Source organism: Haliaeetus albicilla, chromosome 9 (assembly GCF_947461875.1).
Source record: "Haliaeetus albicilla chromosome 9, bHalAlb1.1, whole genome shotgun sequence".
In the NCBI taxonomy this organism is placed as follows: Eukaryota; Metazoa; Chordata; class Aves; order Accipitriformes; family Accipitridae; genus Haliaeetus; species Haliaeetus albicilla.
Genome location: NC_091491.1, coordinates 7,096,629 through 7,119,097, shown reverse-complemented (window position 1 = coordinate 7,119,097; position 22,469 = coordinate 7,096,629). Strand labels below are relative to the sequence as shown.

The window sequence follows — 22,469 nt, the reverse complement described above, 5'->3', positions numbered from 1 at the left end:
AGGTGGAAGAGCACAATGCTACTTCCCATGCAAACAACAGACCTCAGTGCCACGCAGCCACAAAAAGAGACTGCACTGTCAGTCACCTTCATCCCCCGCAATTCCGAGTGTAAAATGGCCCCTCAGCTCTCACACCTCTGCCTCCTCACCTTCCAGTACCTCCAGACCAAGGCCTGCTGCAGATTGTGTCCAGCCCTGCAGCACAACACATTGCTGCTGAAACGCAGCACCCAGATCACTTAGTTATACCAAAAACCAGGCTGGATTCGGCTGTGTGAGCCCACAGGGACCAGAGGTAGGTCAGGTCTCCCCACAGACAGTGCCTCCCTGAGGAAGCGGGGCCCACAGCCAGCACCCACTCCCCAATCTCCCCAGGCTGCAGGACCCCCAACCTTTTCAGCCTGGGAAAGGAAGAAAAACCTCATTTCTATCGGCTTTAATCTCTTACTACGCACTGAGGCTGCGTCGGAGTCAGCAACACACCGACCCCGCTACCACCCCAGCCCCTCACCCTCTGCTGAGGGGGCCAAGCTGCCTGCCTGCGCCTTTAAATCCTCCTCAGGAGGCTCCTCCCTTCCCCGCCGCTGGCCCCGCCCCGCTGCCGCGCGGCTCTTCCGGCGTCGGCTCCGCCCCTTCCGGCTTCGTTTCCTTAAGGCCCCTGAGGCGCGGTGGCGGGAGCGTTGGCGGTGAGAGGGGCTGAGGGGTGGCCGTGGTGAGGCCTGGGCGAGGATGCCTGGGCTGGAGCTGCTCTCTGGGAGGTGGTTGAGGTGCTGAGCTGCGAGACCTTGCCCCTCAGCCCTGCTGGCAGGGACGTTGTCGAGGCTGGGCCTGGCGCGGAGGGCTGTGGAGACCCGGGGGAGGAGGGGGTGGGGGGGATGGCTCCCAGTCTGTTTGAACTTCCTCTCTTATTTTCTTCTCGGCTGTGAGAGACATCCAGCCTAGCTGCCTGGTTCCTGTCTTTCTAGTAGCTCCCTTGTGCTTTGTGGGTGTTGCTTATTTTGTACACATTTGCCTCTCCCCGGTCTAGTCGCTGTGTGGTCGTTGGTGGTTAGCCCTATTTTATAGGAGGGCATCTCACGCTGACTCCCTCCTCCAGCCCTGTGGGTCACACAACTGAGTCAAGGATGGTAAAAGCAACCTCGAGTATTGCTGCTTGAAGCATTTCATCCTATGGATGTGTCTCTCTATCCCAGAACTCTTCTTTTGATGTGTTGCAACATCAAAGCGAGTGTCATTTAGTCTTACAAAATGAATAGATGGAGAATTCAACAGGTGTCAGTTGTGCTTAACAGTATGTAGCTGGGTGGGAGAGACAAAGGTCTTTGGTCTTCATCAGTTTTAATATAGGTTCAAGTCTTCTAATGTTTAGCTATCTGTTTTGCCCATGACTCTTACAAGAGTGGTATAGAAAGCTCTCCCTAATTAAACAGAACAAATAAGGTAATGGAGTATAATTACTTACAGGAAAGAACTAACGCAAAAGTGATTACACTTACTGTAGGTCAGACAACTCTTTGATACGTCATTTATGCTTTGAGAAGCTTATTACCTTTCTTAGGTTTCATCAGCTCAGCTAATAATGAGGTACACAGAAGCAAATGACTTTCTGAGCAAGTTATAGGCTGCTCCCTGTTTGGCTTAACTCTGGTCATATACAGACCTGATTAACAGGTCTCCAGCAAAAACAGCTGCTGGAGTATGAGTTAAATTCATAATAACTTCCACAGCTACAGTGTATTTGACAATCAGTACGATTCAAAGCAGTGTTGTGGGATAAGATCTTATCTTTGTGGTATTATGTCCATTTTTACTGCCATTGTGAAGTAACTTTCCCTGGTAATGGGGACATGTTCATGTACCTTCTTATACTGTAAAACAAGGCTGAGGTAGTGCAATATATGGAGTTTTGAACTGCTTGTACCTATCCTGTTTTTCAAAAAAAATGACCTAATTAAGCTGTTAGACTGAAATGGAAATAATAATTTTGGTATTGATCAGAAACCGCTTATGTTTTTTGTTAAAATAACATGTCTGCTTGCTTGTTGCCAGGCACTGGATGACCATAACTAAACAATGTCTGTACCACGTGGAGCTGTCCATGCAAAATGGATAGTCGGGAAGGTAATAGGAACCAAAATGCAGAAAACTGCCAAAGTGAGAGTGACAAGGCTTGTGCTAGATCCTTACTTACTAAAGGTAAAAGCTGGTTAAGAACTTGTCTTGCGTGGTAATTTTTGTACTGTGTGGAGGAATGTTTTATTGATTTGACTCTTAGAGTTTTTGATAGCTCTTTACAATGCAAACTCCTTAAAAAACTTGCATAATGATTTGGCTGTGGGGATGACTGCAAAGGATGAAAAGCAGTGTGTTGTGAGAACACTTCCTTACCAAATATCTGCTAAATGTATTTCTTTGAAGTGTTTTGTTAATATACTTCATTTGATCTCAGTTTTGAAGGTACGTTTTTGTTGTTTCACATTTAGATTTAAATTTTCATATTGATTTGGAGTATGCTTTGTTTTGGAAACTTGACATTGTATTAGTTGCTTTTACAATAAATTTTGTAGCAGTTTTTCTGTATGCATAATTGTAAGCATACTTAGTATTTGAATCTGTACTGCGATGTGCTATATGAACTTTGTATTTATCACTTCTTGTCAATGCATTTCAAACAGGGAGGTTAAAATTAGTATTGTCTCCATTTTTAGATAGGGAAACCGTGGTATGTGTTGGTGCAATAACTTGCCTTCGGTGATCAGGAGGTTAAGGATAGAGTCAGGATTAGATAACGGGTCTTGTGGATCCCAGTCCAATGCTTTATCCAGTAGAAGAACTTGCTAATTTCTTTCTTAAAAGAAAGATTCTGAATTTTGCTGTTCCAATAAGAATAAATACTGAATTTTTATATGAAAGAAAATTGAGCAAGAAAACTCTCAAATGACAGACTTCAAAATACTGATTTCAGGGCTGATGAACTTTAGACATATTATGATGAATAAGAATCAATATCAGTTCCAGTAGCGTGGACTGCACAGGAAAGCCATTCAGCTTGGAAGAGCCAAGGCAGCTGTCTTGCTGGAAGCAGTATTGATGTGAAGCATCCTAAGGAGAGGAAGGGCTAACACAGCAGAACTAGAGAGCAGAGAGGCCAGTGGAAAGTGGTGATGCTAGGAAAGGGAATCTATGTTAAGTGAAGAGCTTGTGGATACAGGTAAAAATAATGTGTTTGCTATGAACAGCTTTTTGTACTTGGCTTTTTTTCCCCCATCTCCTCTTCTGCAAGCTCGGCTGGCAACAGCACCCTGACTGGAGAGGCTGTTGGGGAAGGGTAGTGCTGTGCTTTCTTTGGAAAAACAGTAGAGTGCACAGTTGCATTTCTCTTTGTGATGCAAACTGAATCTCATTAAAAGCATAGATAAGACTTTACTTCTCCTTAGTGAAATACAGTTTGGTTTATATTAACTATATATTTGCCAATTGTTTAATTTTGAAATCTAATGCCACGGTTTCCTTTTTTCCTTCTACAGTTCTTTAACAAACGAAAAACCTATTTTGCCCATGATCCATTGCAGCAGTGTGTTGTTGGAGACATTGTTCTTCTGAAAGCTTTGCCTGAGCGAAGGAGCAAACATGTGAAACACGAACTGGCTGAAATTGTTTTCAAGGTTGGAAATGTCATAGATCCAATAACAGGAAAGCCCTGTGCGGGAACCAGATTCCTTGAAAATCTGTCAGATTCGGAAAATCTGACAGAGGCAGATACTACCTATCTAAGTGAAAAACTTCAGGAACTTAAAGTTTGTTCAACAGACAAATAGTGGAGAAAATATTTAAACAGAAGGCTTTTCAGTTTATCTGTCAGGGATGTTTGGAGCCCTGCTGTTGTATGTTAAATGTTTCAGTGAAATCTGTAGTCAAAATAAATAGTAAAAGTAGTTGCTTATAAGAACAGATGTTACAGATTGATAGGCACCTCAAATCTTTAAATGAAAATACAGAGAATGTGAGTTTAGTGTTAACACTTCATTTTGTTGCATGTAGTTTTCCCCAAGCCTTGACAGTTTCAAAAGACAGCTTCTTGCTTGGAATGATTCTTCCAGGCTGAGAGAGACAAGAATATAATTGTATAATGTTTAAGTTTGGTGGGAGGGTCATTACATTATTTGATCTGTATTTCAGACAGTCTTTTGTGGTTTGTAGGATTACTTAAGATATTGCTATTAAACCTTTTGAAAGGAAGTGTAGAATTTTAAAACCAGCGACCTGCATGTGTCCTTATTTCCTCTTACAGTCGCTCATACCACATTGCAGTATCTTCTAACTTCCAAAATCTCTAACAAAAACACAGCCACTTGCCTTTATAATGGCAGTAAGGTGAGAATAAAAACTTTGGGTAGCTTCAGCATGGTTGCCTTTGTAACCTGTATGAAGGAAGTATTTAGTTCTGGGAGAGATGGATCTCTGAACTGCCAGCAGGAAATAGAAGCTGATGAGAATATAAAGCCAAAAAAGTAGAAGATGGTTAGATTCAGTCTCATCAGAACAGCTAATTAAAACACATTTTGGGAGAGATACAGGTACTGATTTGCTGTGTACTTTAATATGAAACTAGAAGGCCATAGCAGTTAATGATTAAAGATCACTTTATCTTGCTACAGCTCTGGGAATCTTGTGTCCTGTCTTCCAGGACATAAACCAAACTAAGAGTGTGCAGCTGTTACAGCAGCCTTGTGTTGCTGACTTTTCATTCAGATCTAAAGGGGCATCTGCCTCAAAACCCAGCATTTGTGGGTGTGTTCCATGTCCCTATATGGAGGGGAGAGTGGTATATTAAAGCTATGAGAAATCCTTTTTGAAGTGTCTACCTATGTCATGGGTCTTTGTTTAAGATCAGAAACTAAACAAGGTGTATCTGAACAGAGTTCCTCTGACCTAAAATATCTTACTTTAAGAAGCTGAGCCAGCTTACACTAGTAAGTTAGAAGTTGTGTTCTCTTCTGTTGTCAGAGTGGTGTAAATCACTTGCCCTTTAACTTCCTTCACCTGCACAAAATCAGTTTCAGCTGCCTGCAAATTGCTGATGAAGTCCAATTGAACTCAGCAAGATTATTTGGGCTGGGAAGAATGACTTACATTTTCTTCAGTGCTTCAAACCAAAAAATACTGCTCTTTGAATGCTAGTCCTCAAGTACTGTCCTGCATGTCAGATCAATAAGCTGGGATATCAAGACGTTGATTCAAATGTCTCTGTGTAAATCAATAAATGTGAACAGGGTCTCTGACTTTGAGGAAGTGTCTTAAACATATAGCTGTAGGTTATTCTTGTTGATATGTTTGTTGAAGTGGTTTAGGTTTATGTAAATTACTTAGTAACTGTAGCTGGCTGATTAAGGCCCTGATCGAAGTGGAAGGACACCTGGGCTCTGACTCCTGCTCCAGTGAGTGTGAAATGTGAAACTTCATCCCTAGCAGAGATTGAGAGAAATCAGACCCAGTCTAGAACATGGCCCTGGGCTGTAGGAGATACACTTAAGTTGTATCCCAGCAGGCAGTAAAGGAACTTGATCCTCAGTACTTGGGATATGAGTGTTCTAATAACTAGATATAGAATGTTTACAAGAAATAGAAAAAGTTCCCTGTTTGGTTAATGAGTTACATGTACATCTAATGGGGAAGTAAATCATGTTTCCCAGTGTTTCCTGTGATTTTGGTTGAGTAGCTGTGAAAATGTCGTATTTTTTCTAAGATTGATTCATGGCAGAAGGTTGTCAGTTTTCTTCAGTTTACAGGGAGGCTCTTGGAGGGTTGCTCGAGAACTCAACATGCTGTCAGATCAAAATGGGATTAAATGTACATCACCTGAAGTGTAACTTGTTTTTAAAAGAATGATGACAATTGTAGGTTAAACTGGTTTTTAAAGAGGCACCAGGATCATTGCACCTGCTAGCCTCTGACTTACTTTCACAGAGTGCTGATAAAAAAATCACAAAATGGCAATGGAAATGGCGTAGTGAAATGATACAGACTTTGTGCTATGCAGAAAGACAAGGCTTGCTCATTACTTGTTTTCTGTGTTTATTGGCTAGTTGCTTTTCGAACTGTCCTTTAACTGTTAGCCTAATTATAAGTTTATTCTTAAAGTTATTTAAGGATTTGATGCTTAATGTGGGTAGCATGCTTAAGGATGGAAGCATGCACCACCGGTTTAGCCAAATTAAATACTACTGTAGCTGGAACAGCGTGAAGAAAACATTTCAACTACGTGTGGGTGAAAAATTTATTTGGGGAATAAGAAACAAGGTCTTGCGCGTGATTCAAAAAACCGCCTGGCCTCTTTCTTGGTGTTTTTCAAGCGAGATCCCAAACCAGGGCCGGGGTTGCCCCACGAACTCGGCTGCCGGGGTAGGGGCCCTGGGCTGGGGCAGTCCGCGCATGCGCACCTGTGGCTCTTCCCCCCCGGGGGGGCGTGGCCGGAGGACCCCCGCCCCGCCGGCGGCGGTGCGCCCCTCGCGTCCGGCGGCGGCGCTGCAACGCTCGGCGCCCCCCACCCCCCCACCCCCCCCCTCCTCGCCCGGCCCAGGAGGGAGGCGGCCGGAGCAAGATGGCGGCGCGAGTGCTGCTGCGGCGGAGCCTGGCGGGAGCCAGCGCCGTGCCGGGTCTCCCGCCCGGCGGCGGCCTGGCCCTCAGGTGAGCCCTGAGGGGGTGAGGCGGGCGGGAGAGGGCCGCCGAGGGAGGCTGGAGACGCAACCGACGCCGCTCGCGCCTCCCCTCGCCCCGCCGCGTAGACCTCCCCCCCCCCCCTTCTTTTTCTGACTGGAAATGGCGCCCCGCTCGCCCGGGTAGCTGACGGGACGGGCCCACGGCCCTCCCGTGGGGCGGGGAGTGCGACCCGCTCAGGGTGTCCTTCAAGGTCATGGGCCCCAAGGCCAGCCCCTTCCCCTCCCTCCCCCAAGTCCGCCCGTGGGTGGGGATGATGGCCGCGCCGCACCCCTGCCCTGAGCCGCCGGGGACGGGGTGCCCGCCACCCCCTGCTGCCTGTCTCCCGGGGTCAGGCTGCAGGGACTCCCCGCCACTGCAGGCAACAGGGTGCACAGGCACCCCACGGCCACGTTTCGCGGGGTGTCGGGCTGCACTGTCACCCTGCACACGTGTATTTCTTGTTTTGGGGTATATGGATGCTCTGCACCCAGATATCCCTCCAGAATCAGGGTGTACAGCTACTCCGCATCCCAGCTCCGCCAGGCAACAGGGTGCACGGTCACCCTGCATCTCATGTCCTCTGGTGTTGGGGTGTGTGGCTGCACACGCAACACCAGCCCTTGGTGTCCAGGACACACAGCCACTCCACGGTCACGGTGCCAGGTTGCACCTCTACCCAACATCCATGTTTCCCCCGGTGCTAGGGTGCATGGCTGCGCACACCAGCGTCTTCGTGCCTTAGCAATGCACAGCTACACATGGACCCAGCATCGATGTGCACCCCTTGGGTCTCAGGACACATGGATTCATACTTCCCTTAGGAGCTGGGATGTGTGTGCACATGCAGACAGTGTTGGCACATGCACAGACACATCCATCAAGTTTTGGGGTGCAGACAGTTGCATGCCTACATGTCTGATCTGTGAAAGGTCAGGCACATGCACGCACCTCCTGGGTGGGAAGGGTGCGCACACACGTACACAGCTCTCAGGGCACAGATGTGCACACGTGTCTTGAGTATAGGAAGCAGACACATGCTCCCTGGCTGTTGGAGACACAGAAGTGGTCAAGCTGGGATGGGTCTATGCACATTTTTCCTCCCTTTCTTTGAAACGGGGAAAGCTGCTGTCTTAAGCCTCAGAATGGGCGGCAGCCCCTGTGCAAGACTAGAGGCATCACTGCCAGCAGCTGTTTGAAACAGGAATGGGGGAAGTTTTGGAGAGTATACGTTGTGAGATTTTATGTGCATGTTTTGGGGTTTTTTCCTAGTTTCAAATAAACTTGTTTAGGCCACAGATCAAAAAGTGTCAATTATAGACAAGTTGTTTTTCTTTCTCTTCCAGGCAGACATGGGTTACTACAAAATCTAAATACTAGACCTGATATCTCCCACCCAGTTTATATTTTGTGCTAAAGCAGAAGCTAAGTGGGATAGAAGTGTTTTCACCATTGTTTTTAATCTAATATAAGCAAGCTCTTCAGTGTTACACTTTTGTGTTCATAGCCCAATCTTTGTAGCAAGAAAGCTAAGCCCATTGTTAACATTTGTAGGATAAGAACTTGCTAGCAAAGTAAAGCAGTGCCTTAAAAGATTGCATGAAAACTCTCTTTAATCAGTATTGTTCTCAGAAAATAAAAAATTGTGAAGTGTGGTGGTAATTCCATGTAGTGTGTCTACATTCATTCTATGTGTATATTCACATTTTCATTAGTGGTATTTGGGGTTTGGAACAATTTGGATCCAATATCTGTTTTACTTGAGACTTGTATTGTAATATTGTGGGGCATAATGCTAAGAAGTTAGTTAAAAGTAGATCTTTTGGATGATGGATTAGTTTTGAACTAATCTGTGGTTGATGCTCACAACTGGCAGTCCAAAGACATTAATTTAGTCCCTACTCTTCCAGAGTTAATTTTGGGTACATATTGCCCACACAAGTGAACCAGTAATCAGTTCAGGGCTTCTTGATTTATGGATGTCCAGAATGACACCAGTAGTGTAGGACTTCTCTAAGGATATGGATTAAAAATAAGACCCTAGCATCTCAGGTTGGGTGCACTGACTATCTGTTTTAATAAACTTCAGCTGTTACTGTTCTTTATTATAAGTGAAGTATATATTTAGATGGATAGTCATGATTTTTTAGTCATTGTTCATGAGGAACTTAAAATTGCTGGGTAAAAGATTGTACATAAATGTAAAGTATTACTCATTTCATTGTATTGAAAATTAAATATACCTCCAGGTGCAGTTTAACATTCAAGTCGTGAGACTCTCCTAATAGGAAAAGAATTTGCTTTTCAGTATAATCCCCGTAACTCCAGCTGCTGATAAAGCTAGTTCACAAAAAAAGCATCGTGATTATTTGTCTCTTTCATCTTCAAAGTTCACTGCAAACAATAATCCTCATGGGAGAATGTTCTAAATATTAGTTTTCTAACTCCATTTAATAAAGGGGAGGAAATGCAAATAGTTTATGGATCCAAGTTGAAAAAATGAGGACTGCAGGACTAGGATTGAGTTCTGTCACCTGGAGTCCTGTTGTCCACTGAATATTAGTGCTTACTTTAAGGAAGCTTTTTAAAACAACTTGGATTTATTAGGTGGGGTTTACCCCCTATAATCTGGGACAGCTTGTGTTCCTGTGGCACCTGATGTAGATGTGACGACACAACTGCAGTCACCTGTGCCTCGCCTCCTCCAGCTGAGATCAGAGATATGTCTACTCCAGGCAGCTGTGTACCCTCTATTCTAGCAACAGCCTTATCATGGAATGCCCTTTTAAATGCTTGTACTCAGGAATAGCTGCTTAGCTTTCAGCACAGTAACCTGTTTGTGTGTTTGCCTAGGGCCAAAGGCGGCACCATTTTCAATAAATACACCAATAAGATATTTACAAATTACTTCTTAACCTTGAAGGTCATCTCAGCTGCAGTTGTTCTTCTGGTTGTTATTGTTTCTCTGCTATGAAATACTTTTCCTTTCTTCCATCCTGCTTCTAGAGGGTGAACCAGTTCATTATGTTATTTTCAGACATTGGGACTAAAAGGTTGATTGTTGAAAAACACTGCTAGTGTGAACTACTTTTGTGTAATACAGACAGGCGTGTTCATGAAGGTATTTCTCCCAAAGGAAGTTGAGATTTTCTTTCCCTATTTTTTTTTCCTTGAATGATTGTCACAAACTTCTGGTATCTGGAAGACAGCTGTATAGCTGAAGATTGATAGCTATCTTCTGGATCTTCTAGTCAGTTATTAAGGGTGAAAAATTGAATTCTGAGGCAGGAAAAGGTTTAAATTTCCAGCTGCATTGCCACATTTTTTCTATGTCAGAGAAGTATTTTAGTATTTCAGCAGAAACCCTATATCATAAAGAGGCAAACTGAAGGAAGTGCTTCTTAGGAGAAAGAAGAAAAAACACTTGAGCTTGGGGTCCCCTGTCATACATTATAAAGAATCAGTGAATATATCAGCTCTCTTGTCCTTCTGCACAATTTTTGGTGAGTGAGGGGTCTTCCATCAGCTGGAAGAGAGAAGAATAATTCCTTTAACACATCATTTTAAAAAAGCATAGTTATCAATTGTAATGTTTTGTGTACTCTGTGGTGTAAAAGGAAGTGGCGTTATTTTGGAATTGTACTTGCAGAAACTGCATAAAGATTAGATAAAAAAAGACAGTGAAATTCTTCTGTTTCAAAGAAAGGAAAATTGTGAATGCTGTTCAAAGAATGTGGATGTGTACCCCTACATAGTACAGTTGCCAGAATTTGGAATTGAAGCATTTGCAGGCTGTTTGTTTCCCACCACTCGCAATTTTTCCCAAATTAGACTTTCATTATATTTCTTCTCTTGAAAGATGCACTATTTAACTTTTCCTTTTTTAGAGCTATATTTAAGCAACATAGGAACATATGGCAGTTACTTTCCTGTTTACACTGTACAAGTTTTTCCTTATTCACACTTTTTTTGCTCTTTTTCACTCTTGTCTGTGTACATCAGGACAGACCCAGCCTTTTTGAGCAAAGACACTTGATTAAAAAGAGGATAAATAGGCAGCAAAAGCAGCCATCCACCTGTTCGCTGCCATGTGCACAAAGAATAAAAGTGGATAGTGTATGGTTAACTGCTCAGCTCTGTATCTAGTAAAATGGTTTGTGAGAGGGTTAATCTCAGCAGGGAAAGAACTGCCTTTACCTTGCTAGGAAGTGGCTCAGTGGAAAGTTTTAGTAACAGATGTATATGTAACTGTGTGTTATGATACTGTTTGCATTGAACTTGGTTGTACCTATCTTCCCTGCGTTGTGGGCATTTTCAAGACACACTCAGTGACAGTATAATGTACTTGTTAATATGTAGGGGGCTGGTATCTTCAGCTAGCAGACCTCGTGAAGACAGTTGGTTAAAATCGCTATTTGTTCGCAAAGTCGATCCAAGGAAAGATGCTCACTCCAACCTTCTAGCCAAAAGAGAGACCAGCAGTCTGTATAAACTACAGAGTGAGTGATATTTTTATATTTAACATTACCATTTCTTTATTCTGTTCCTGCATTTCTCACGTAATGTTGTTGTTTCAGTTCACAATGTAAAACCAGAATGTCTAGAGGCCTACAACAAGCTTTGGTAAGTGTGCGTATTATGTTTTCACATTTTAGACATGTTGATTTGATCACAAGCTGTTCTGAAAATTGGCAAATATCATAATTATTTAGAGGGGAGGTGGAAAAAATCTGGTTTTACTTTCAGGGTATGGTGTTAAATAGATCATGTTATTCTTGGAGAGAGATGGCAAAAGATACTTTACTCAGTTCACCCCCTGCCTTCCCTCTTGGAAGTACCATTTTCCTAAGCTGAAATGTAGGATGATACCTTTTATGAAAACATTGGTGACATTTGTTGGAACAGCTCTCCCCCCTCCCTTAGTTGTCTTACAATTGCTGGTCCATGCAGGTAGATTCTGGTATGCTACCGTGTCCCACTCCAGTTGCCATGTAGGTATGTGTTGGGGGTGGTTATTGTGTGCATACAAGAAGGAAAGGGAGGGATCACCGGTAAGTAAAACTCCATGCCAGTATTAAATTGAAGTATAACTTTGAGGAGATTTTAAAAACCCAGGGGCTGACTTTCTCTCAGCTCATCTATATCCTTCTACAAAAGTATTGTTACTGAGATTTACTCCTAAAGAGCTATGCAAATCCTTGGATAGGATCTTTACGTTGGGGTGATATCCTTCAAAGGCAGCAGTACTGTTAGGGGTTTTCCAAAAAGTTACAGCTTTATAAAATGTATGAATTAGTAACATTTTAAATTTACTACTTCAAGGACGAAATTGCAGAAATACTAGTCCTGTTCTGCCTACATAATCACTGTTCTGGAGCCAGAACAACTGCCTTTTCAAGAACTGTATGTTTAAATTTGGAAATGTAGTGAGCCTCACACGTTTCGAAACAGCAGTGCTTTCTCACTGACAATGATCATCTTGTCAGTTAAATAGAACATTCTTAGCATAATGATACTCTACTACAACAATTTTTTAAGTGTGGTGTATTGGTGAAAACACCAGCTGGGCAGGAGGGTGGGGAAGAAGTTCACAACTCCCAGTTTATTTCCTCGACTATTGGTTACCTGCACAACCATGAGTAGGTTGTCTAACATCTCTGTGCCTTCATGTATTTAGCTTTGAAATGGGTCTAGATAACCCAAAACTGTTTTCCTTGCTATACAAACATAGAAATCCACTAGAATAACATTCACTCATAAGGTATTTTTAGCTTTTTTGTTTAAAAAAATAAATACACAGAGAAGCACAATTAGCATTTAGCCAGCTTTCTGTTTAAAAGCTTAATATAAACATGCCCAATTATACAAGACAGGATACCACTTCTCTGCCTTATCTCATGAGCTGCCTAAATGTTGAGTGAAAGCAGAAGCTTTTCTTTTCAAGGAAAGAGACAATAGCAAAGAAAGAAACTGCTGACAGCAATCAGCTGAATTATGTGTGGTTAGATTTATTCTTTCCAAACCAAAGCAAATTTAAGTATTCCAGGGAAGGAGAAAACTTAGGAATGGAGTAATAAAAAAAACTAAGCCTCTCTGAACTTCCCTCCTTCTTCTCCCTAAAATAAAGATGAACAGGTTAATTCCTTATTCTGTATCAAATCAGCATAAGGATTAGTCATCATGTATTAATAAAGAAATAATATCATGAAGAAAATTATGAGAGTACTTCATGAAACACTGTGGTTAAGGACCCCTTCTGAAGAATTAGGAACAGTTATTTTAAAAAAGGAAAAAGATGGTGTTCATAAGGTATTCTGTGGGTGTTTTTTTTCTATAATTTGCAACAAAATATATTTTAGGGTTATTGTAATAATGTAACATTCCTGTTTAAAGCTGTCTTTCTAGGATCTCATTATGCTTTGTAAAAACGAACTGATGGTGAAACATCCTTGAAAACATCCTTGGAGAGTCATTCTATCATATTACTTACACTATGTAGTGAGAAATCTTTAGGTACAAATTGGTAATGAGATTTGCTCAAGGTTGTCTAGAAAGTCAGTGGCAGAATCAAGAGAAAAACTCGTATCTAATGACTCTCAGCCCCAGACCAGCCTACTTCCTATTACTTGATATTGTGCAAAGACTCATTGCCTATGAGCCAAACTGAGTAAGAGGGGTAATTATTCAGGGAAAAATATTAAAAGGCAAAGTTCAACTGGAGTAATTGACTTATTCATCAAAATACAGTGCAATGAAAGCTGTGGTAACTGAGTCAGCAATCAGTAAAACTTAATTTCTTAATGCTAATGTAGGCCACAAAGTTTGAAAAAATGTTAGAAATACTGGAAATACTCAAACAGAAATTGGAGGTATTTTTAAGGCAGTTTCACTGTATGCTTTAATGGGTAAGTTGCCTCAAACTAAGACCACTTTCTGAAATGGTAGAAAGCAGTAAGGCTGCATACTATGAAGTACAGTCGTCATTTGATCTACCAAAATACATGTTTTTATTCATTCAGCTCAACAGAATTAATAGCATTGTAACTGGTACAGAAGACTGTCCTTTCTTATTATTGTGTATTCTACCTCCCTTGATAAGGAAAAGCTTTTCCTAAAGCAAATCACCCATGTAGTTAAGCTGCATTTTCTGTGAGACATCCTGATACTTACTTTCCTAATGTGTTGGATAACCCTTTAGGGTGATAGACATAATTTATTGCATCGAAAGAATTCTACCATGCTGTGTATTTGTCATACAGTCTAAGAAATGGTAACACTTACCTTAATTTTTCATAGTCTTGTAGCTATCTTCCCCCTGTATAGCAGATTTTTGTATTTCAGCTTTCTCTTCTGAAAAGTACAGCTTGTGAATTTTCATACCATAATGATAAACGTGTGGTAATGTATTATACATATCAACTGTAGCCTCCCTGAAGGAAATGCAACATAGTGTCTGTATTCCTTGTTTTCAAGTCAAGAGGTGCTGCCAAAGATTCATGAAGAAAAACACTACCCATGTGCACTGGTGGGGACTTGGAACACGTGGTACGGAGAGCAAGATCAGGCTGGTAGGAGATAGAAGTACAACAGAATGTAAAACCATACAAGTGAAACGTGTGCTTGGCAGGTTTCTTCTCTTTAAATCATCTCTGTTGACAGTAAACCTTTAGCAATGTATATAGTGAGGGTGTGTGTGCATCAATTATCAGTAGTCATTAACATTTACAGTGCTTGCTTTTTGTCTTGTTGAGTTTGACGGTAAAGCATTAATTCCTAAAATTTGTCCTATTGTTAATACACTTTCATGTTTTCCAGGTGGTAGATTAACAGTTTTGGGAAATGCTTGCAAAATGTGGTCCTGTAATATTTTGCGGGCACAGATTACATTCCTGAATATTTAGGATAAAGGCAAAGGCTTACAAAGACAGAGTTTATCTTGCATTGGCCAGTATAAAAGCTTTACTCAGACTTTCATACTGTAATTGCTGTATGATAATGAAATGCAAATCATTCACACCATCTGAAAAAATGATTGCATTGTAAACTCAACAATAAGCTAGGCCTTTATGGGAGAAAAATAAAAATATTTCTGTTCATGTTCATATAAGGATGCTGCCTAACTATGCAGATTGAAAATATATTGGAACTAGAAATTACTGAAGAGCTGCTGCAGAGGTAACTACAAAGAGTCTAATGTAGAGAGAAAACCTGAAAAATTTCCTAGACTCTGGGAAATTGAAGGAATGGGAAGCCACGAATACAGAGTGATGTACTGATATTTGTTATGTAGTTTGTTATGTAGCTCCATTGTTAGAGCTATGCCAGTATCAATGTCATTGCTTTGTTATTGAAAAATAGGTACACATTAATTTTTCCTCCATTCACAACATATTGCAATATTGGCACTAAACAATTGTGAAGAAATAACAGTAGAGAAAACAAACAATGTCTGAGAAACAATTCTGAAAGTTGAAGGGAAATTGGGGAATGAAGACAATTGAAGTGAGAGTATCTTAGCCAAGTCTCATTCGTTGCTTCTGTAACATATTAACAAAGACTGTATCTGTAATTGCATCCATAGCCTGCCTTGAAAATGTTACTGCAACAGTTCTAGCAGTGTAATAAAGCAGATTATGGGGTTTTGACTTTTTTAGTACATGTGCCCAGACTGTGTTAATATTAGGTGGATATATCAAAATTGCCCTGGGGATAAGACAGCAGAAGCAGGCGCACTGGATGAATCTGCTATCATGAAGTGCCTTATGTTAGTCTCCAGTTTGCTCTCCTGGAAAAGGCACAGGACTGCTTTAGAGGAGAGAAAATAGCTTTTGTGACTCTTTGAGGTGAAATATTGTTGCCTTGCTATATTAAGTGCTTGTAAATAAATCTTGTTATGATTTATTAAAGGGGTTTATTATGATTTATTAAAGAGAGAATGCTTTGAAATAACTCAGATATAGATACCTGTTCTGAAATCGTTTTTATGGGGAAGATCCTAGCAAATGTAACATTTCTAGCATGTTCAGATATCTTCTGCTTTTTTTAATGTAATGTTTACCTCAAAAATAATATTTGCGTCATTTTTCATGTCCTACAGAATGTGTGTTGCTCTCTGTGCTTGAGTAATTTACTGAACTAAAAAGTCTACCCCTCTACTGCTCTTAAAAGAAATTGGTATAAAACACATTTTTGGAATTAAGTCATCCTCTTAAATTGAATCTCAGTTTCAACTACAGTCATGTAAAGTCATCACATCTTACTAGCATGGCAACAAAAAGTCCTTTCAGAAATTTCCCTGTTATCTTCAGAGTAGATTGCAAAGTTCTCCAAGAGAACCCTTTTCAAAAAGCAGATGATTCCATCCATTACTTTTAAAATGTTCAAATGTGTAGTGCTTTCTTTAGTGAAAATCTATTTTTAAACCTGTTACCTGATTTCTATTTTTGTATAATTCTGTAGTATGAAGAGCGTTTTATACTGTGATATTCCATAAGATTTAGCACTGGTCTGTGACATCCCTGAAAAAGCTTCCTTTTTTCTGTTTCAGTTCATCTGTGGAGATATGAGGGAGGCTATCCAGCTCTCAATGAGGTCATGAGTAAACTCCGTCAAAATAAGGTAAAATGCTTTGATTTTGTTAGAATTGGTTATTTTACTCAGAAGAGAACAAAGAATAGAGCAAAGAGCTGCCCATTTGGATACCCACTTCAATATCTCATCACTTCCTATACAAACTTAGAAGCCTCTTTGGAAAAGGGTTTATTCTCATATTCAGAAATACTGAAGTTTAACATGTGAATACTTTATGAAACACACTTAGTGTTGTGTAAACATGCCACTTGAAATTTTCAAATATGCCAGGGGAATTTAGAAGCCTTTACAATTTAGAGGATTTCAATGTCCTAAACCCCCAAGATAGCATTAAAAAAAATAATAATCTAACCCACCGTATGGTATACTGCTTTTTGTTGTTGAAACATAATACATAGTTTGACAGCGGTCACATTGTTTTTTAGGAATTCACAGAGTTTCGCAAAGAAAGAGGTAACATGCTTCTCTCGCGCAAGAACCAATTATTGTTGGAGTTTAGTTTCTGGAATGAACCTGTTCCCAGAGAGGGGCCTAATATTTATGAGCTGAGATCCTATCAACTTAGAGTAAGTTTAAATTTTTCTTTTTATTTTTTAAACTCCATGCTGTTGTAAAATGTTCAAAGCATGTTTATACAATGTAGATGAAAAACAGATCTCATCTTAAAAATCTGGTTCTTATCAAAGCTGATGTCTGAGTCATTGTTGCTCTCAAAGTGTGGGGTCCAAAATGGAGGCAGGCTCCAACAAGGTACTAATATCTGCAGGGCTGAAACCCCTGTGTTTTCATTTGAAGGAAACTTCAGGCAAATGACTAATAAGTAATATAGTAAGTAAACAGAGTAATTACTGATTATTATAATATGCTTATCACTTGAAGGAAGTGATTTTGTTAATACATAGTGTTTTCCATATGCAAATGTTGTGAAAACTGTCCAAATATTCTAACTTTCTTTAAACTACAGTTTTAACAGTCTGTTTTGGTTTTGTAGCCCGGAACAATGATTGAGTGGGGAAATTACTGGTAAGTATTGCTTTAGCACTTGTGTTCTCCTGTTTGAGAGATGTATGTTTAAAAATCATGAAGTGGAGGTGGCAGAATGGTACCAAAGCGTTTCAGTCACCCAGTTAATGGCCTGCTTCTGTACTTTTGCAACTTGTAAGATAGATCTTTGACCCTTCATTTATCCTTTGCGGAAAGAAAGAAGAATTCTGTGTGCAAACAACATTGTGGGCTCTGTGGTTTGGCTTTCTTTCCCATAACCCTTTTAGTTTGCTGTAATGTAGCAGAAACCATTTATTTTCAGCAGAAAGCACTGCTTAGTGAAGGGTGGCGGTTAATTCCTTGAGACTTTGTTGATCTTTCACAAGACCACTAGAAGCTGACTTTTAGTTTAAATGGGCTAAATCTTGGCTCTTTTAATCTTTAAAGTCAAGTTGCTTCTTGAAAAGCTATTGAGCAGCACATTTGTATTTTAATACATAGGTTAAAAGCATTTGAGACAGTCTTCTGTTGAATATATGCTTCTGATTTTGTCTTATTTAAAACCAGTGTAAGTTTCTTTCCATTTACATTCACTATCCTTGCAATTCTAATGGTTGATAGTTAAACAGTTTGGAGTATTTTCAATTATTTTGACAAAGGTGAGGACTTGGATTTTTAGACGTGTCATTGTCATTGATGTAATTTACTTAATTACAGTAATTTGAATAAAGTACATTGAATTTAGAATTTTTATAAACTAGGCATATCCATAGTGGTAGCCAATCTGTTTTGGAAGTTACAGTAGATTTATAGTTAAGAGAAATATTGATCTTATTTACACAACAAATCATGGAGTATTGCATAGGCAGCTGCATAGCAAAGGTCTATGTGAATAAAAAAGTTGTATTCCATTACCACAAAATCTGTGGTGAATGAGTGTGGCAAAGACGACATGACTGAAAGTCAAGGATTTAGTTTTAGAAGAACCTGCTGTAAAAATGGCTCGCCACTTGACACTGTTCCAGCAGTTTTCTTTATACTGAATCTAACATTAAAGAATGATTAATGCACAGTCTAGTGAAACTCTTGGCATCCCAATTTTAACTCATTCTAACAAGATATATGGGTACGTTTTAATTACTTAGAGCTGAAAATCAGTGTATTGCAGATTTTTTTCTTATTTTTAATTGCTGAAGTGTACTGCAAGTGCTGTTTAACATTTCGGCTTCCTTTCAACTCTGTTTTCCTTTCATTTATCACTTATTTCCTATCCAGATCTGCTGTTTTTAATGGCTGCTTTGCTCTTCTGTAGGGCTCGTGCAATTCGTTTCCGACAGGATAACAATGAAGCAGTTGGAGGATTTTTCTCGCAAATTGGACAGCTATATATGGTTCATCACCTTTGGGGTAAATTTGTGTTCTCTCCTTTTTTCTCACTGGATCAGCCCCTAACAGACGTTGACTTTGCCCAGGAGAAAAGGTTTTTACAAAAGGCAAAGGAATGTCTTAAAATGGTTTTTTTGTTTTACATCAAGTGTTGATTTTCTTAATTTTTGTGTAGGTAACTTTATTCTTCAAACAAGCAAGCAGAAGTGAACATTTCATGTTTTGTTCTGTTTCCATCAACAGTTTCTCATGGCCCTTTCTTATTAGGCACTACTTGTTTGCTTTCAGTAACATAAACATGACAAGCCATGTCCTACCATCTCTTTTCTCCATCCCCATTCATCCTAAAGTCAGGTTTTTACAGTTTAGCTTCAAGTATCACATATACCACACCTACAAAAAGGAAAGTCAAGCATTTATTTACATTACTACATCATGGTGTTTTGGTTTTCTCTGTGTGTTAGTCTCCACAAATGCTTAGCTGCTTTTCACGTGTCAGGATTGTTTCAACTTGAAGAAACTCATTGTCTAATACTTATTTTAGAAAATATGTAGTATTATCTTCATATCTCGACAATTCAGAATATTATATTCCAGCATTAGAAATCTGACACCACTCATGTAGAACTGTACTCTGTTGCATTATCTGTCTTACCTGTGTCTAAGACATTCTCTCTCTTCCCCAGTTCCTCCTGTTTGCGTTGGTTTGGGAGCTTTTCCTTTTTGTGGAGAACTTCTGACTTTTTTCCTTCCCAGTGTTTGCAGCCTCCTAATTACACACTAGAATACTTATAAGGGAGCTATTCATGTGTAGAAGGAAAAGGAGTTACTTCTAAGCTTTGTGCTTGTTGTTTTCCCTCACCAGCTTACAAAGATCTCCAAACCAGAGAAGATATAAGGAATGCTGCGTGGCATAAACCTGGATGGGATGAACTAGTCTATTACACAGGTAACCTATTAACTTCATTGGAATGCTGGAGGTAGACTTTTGTACATGCCATCATTTTTGTTCTTCAGTACATTGCACAATGATAAAAAGCTTTGCATCTCGGGGCGGGGGGGCAGTCTGTGTCAGTTTTTCTGCTGTAGGGGAAAGGAGGGACATTTCACTAAGCTGCAAAGTGAATTTTGCAGTTGATCATGCAAACTCAAAAAAGTTGCCTAATTGCTAAGAAATTGCTACAGTAGTAGTAAATTTTTATACAAACATCTCTACTGTAGAAGAACAGATTTGTGTAAATGCTTAAGTTTGTGTCCAAAATTTAGGGAGCCAATAGTGGAATTTACCTTAAGTTATTACCTCTAATATTTCATGAAATACGGGAGCCTTGTTAAATGTGTTCCTTTGAAAAGGGAATTTAGACTTTGGAACTAGAGGCCAGGAGATCTTTGAGATCAAAGATAGCTTTCATAACAAAACTCACAAAAGTATGCTAAGCATGTCAGATTTTGGTTCCATAGGGTACATTTCAAAGGAAGTATACCAGAAAAATGTAAGGTAACTTTCATTATGGTGAAAAGGAATAGAAATATTTGTCTTCAAAGGAGCAGACAGATTATATTAAAAAAAATCACTTGTTCTCAAAACTACTATGCTTCAGTTACAGGAATGTTTGTGGTTACTGATGACTTGGCATGCTCTAGCTACGAGAGTCATTTGAAGACAATGGTATCTGTTCAAACCAAGTGTGCAGAACTGCTAATGATGTCTGTTAGTAAAATTGAACCCTGTCTCAATTTTTTTCAGTGCCCCTTATTCAGGAAATGGAGTCCAGAATCATGATACCGTTGAAGATTTCTCCGCTTCAGTAAAGTCACTGATTTACTTGTGCCTACATAGATAAAGTGACAAGTATTTGTCTTAAATTAATTTATGGTATACATTGTATATCATAGTCTGAAATATAAAAGTACTGTATTGAGCTTATAAAAGAGACCTCTTTTCTTCAGAATCTAATGACCTTTTGCTCTTAGGATTGTACCAGGAAAAAAAGAAATATAGGACTGTAATTAAAAGGTTGGTTAATTGAAAACAAGTACAAAGACATATATGAGTTCATCCATGAGACAGCTCCTCAGGTTAAGTATGGCATACAGTATTTAATATCTTTTGCTACATAGACAATGCCCAGTGTTCAGTAACAGCAACAGAATGGAGCGTTACAGGCGCTGTGGCCTTTGTGTAGTGTTATAATGACTGCAGATTTTAAGAACAAATGGGGGAGTTCTGAAATTAGAAGCTCTGAAGCCCTCAGACAGCTCTGAAATACACCTAGCTGTTCTAGCAGGCCTCAAATCAGTAAGTGGCTCTTAATTTACAAATAGGCAGTCATTAATTGAGAATAATACTGTTTGTCAGGTGATAGCTTATGGACAGAGAACAGGGCATTCTGTTTTGCAAAGACTCTGAAGCCTGTGGAAACTAATCGCACATTTGTGTAGATATCTACACCTGAAATTAACTTTGTGATGTATGACCTTCGGTTTTCAAAGAGATGCTGACAAGACATGGTTGTCTGAACATTCTGCAGGGAATCAAGTTCAGTTAAATACATTTATCTCTACAAATGGCCTGGAAATCTAGGAAAAGGGGTTTAATTTAATAAGCAATCATGACTTCAGACATATGCTTGGTCGGGTGTTTCACTAACTGTACAGTAGGTACTTTTGAATTGATGTGTGAAACGCGCATGTTGAGTCAATAGGATTGGCATAAAGCGGTGTACCATTATGTCCAGTTCTATTTTGGTTTCACTTTTAGACTAGAATGTATCAACACTTTTGGTGTCTGCAATGATGTGAACATCCTGTAAGTGAAAATAATACTCTCTCTTTAAAGTGGCTACAAGAATCAGTGTAACATACAGAATGTACAAATCAGTTACTGAATGTCCAGTTTGTACATTTCAATGAGTTTTCAGGAAGAACATATCAGTCAATAAAATCCTTTTAATTTTCACATTTTACTGGCACCTTATATGTATTGCACCACCTGTGTTTTCTCTCATCTTGCAGTGTTTATTATGGAAAATTTGAATAATTGCATAGTATATTTCAGCTTAGTTAGCCAATATCACTTCTCTGTGTCAGGGACAGCATTTCCCAGTATTCTGCTCTCCTTCTCCGAAATGAATTTACTGTATCTCCATTACACCCCATTTTGCTAAGTATTCTAGATGTCCTAAGTGCTGTCGTGATAAATACAAAATATTTCTCCTTTCGATTTTTCTCCACAAATTATGCTTAATTTTTCAGGTCTGATTTCTTCTTTTCTTCCCATGTAAAATACATGGCACTCTTGCCTTCACTCGAATTTCATTTTGTCTGTTTTCATATTTTCTTCCTGTTGTCAATTGATGATGGGATTTTACTAAGTAAAATTCTGTACTGTATTAGCTTAAAGCTCTCAGCTTGGCTTACTCAGTGGGCCAAGTACATCATTTCAGCTGTTCCTTCTTGTAAATCAGTCACAAGCAGTACTATCATCTGGGGCTGTCATTTTTCCAGACTTTTGGGACTACTGTTTAGCTGCAAAAGGAAAATAAGGATGACAATATCAGCTTCCAGTCCTTGTTATTTCTCCCAGTATCCTCCCATGTTTCTTGTTCCTAGAGAACTGTCCTTGTAACTTACCCCTCATAACCAGCAATCTTGGTCAGAGACAAAAGGCAAAAAACATTTTTGGAGTTACAGGATTTTGTGGGTTCTGATGCAATCCATATTTCTTACCTTCTGCCAGGAGCACTAGGAATTAAATTCAGTCAGGCGGAGCTCTTATTGTTTAAGGACCATGAAGTTTTGCAGGAATAAGA

General features: G+C 39.8%; 2 protein-coding genes across 2 annotated transcripts; both read left to right on the top strand.

Moving 5' to 3' along the window:
• The first annotated feature begins 600 nt into the window (after positions 1-600).
• On the top strand, positions 601-6,061 carry MRPS17 (mitochondrial ribosomal protein S17). Its single transcript, XM_069791346.1, has 3 exons — positions 601-686; positions 2,050-2,196; positions 3,528-6,061. Exons 2-3 carry the CDS (start codon positions 2,074-2,076, stop codon positions 3,816-3,818), a joined length of 414 nt encoding a protein of 137 aa, XP_069647447.1. The 5' UTR covers positions 601-686; positions 2,050-2,073; the 3' UTR covers positions 3,819-6,061.
• Positions 6,062-6,530: 469 nt separating this feature from the next.
• Positions 6,531-21,616, top strand: NIPSNAP2 (nipsnap homolog 2). The gene is made up of 10 exons (XM_069791344.1): positions 6,531-6,687; positions 11,056-11,195; positions 11,274-11,319; positions 14,170-14,264; positions 16,244-16,314; positions 16,713-16,853; positions 17,279-17,310; positions 18,584-18,678; positions 19,523-19,606; positions 20,405-21,616. The coding sequence occupies exons 1-10, from the start codon at positions 6,602-6,604 to the stop codon at positions 20,467-20,469; spliced, it is 855 nt and encodes a 284-aa protein (XP_069647445.1). The 5' UTR covers positions 6,531-6,601; the 3' UTR covers positions 20,470-21,616.
• The last annotated feature ends 853 nt before the right edge of the window (positions 21,617-22,469 follow it).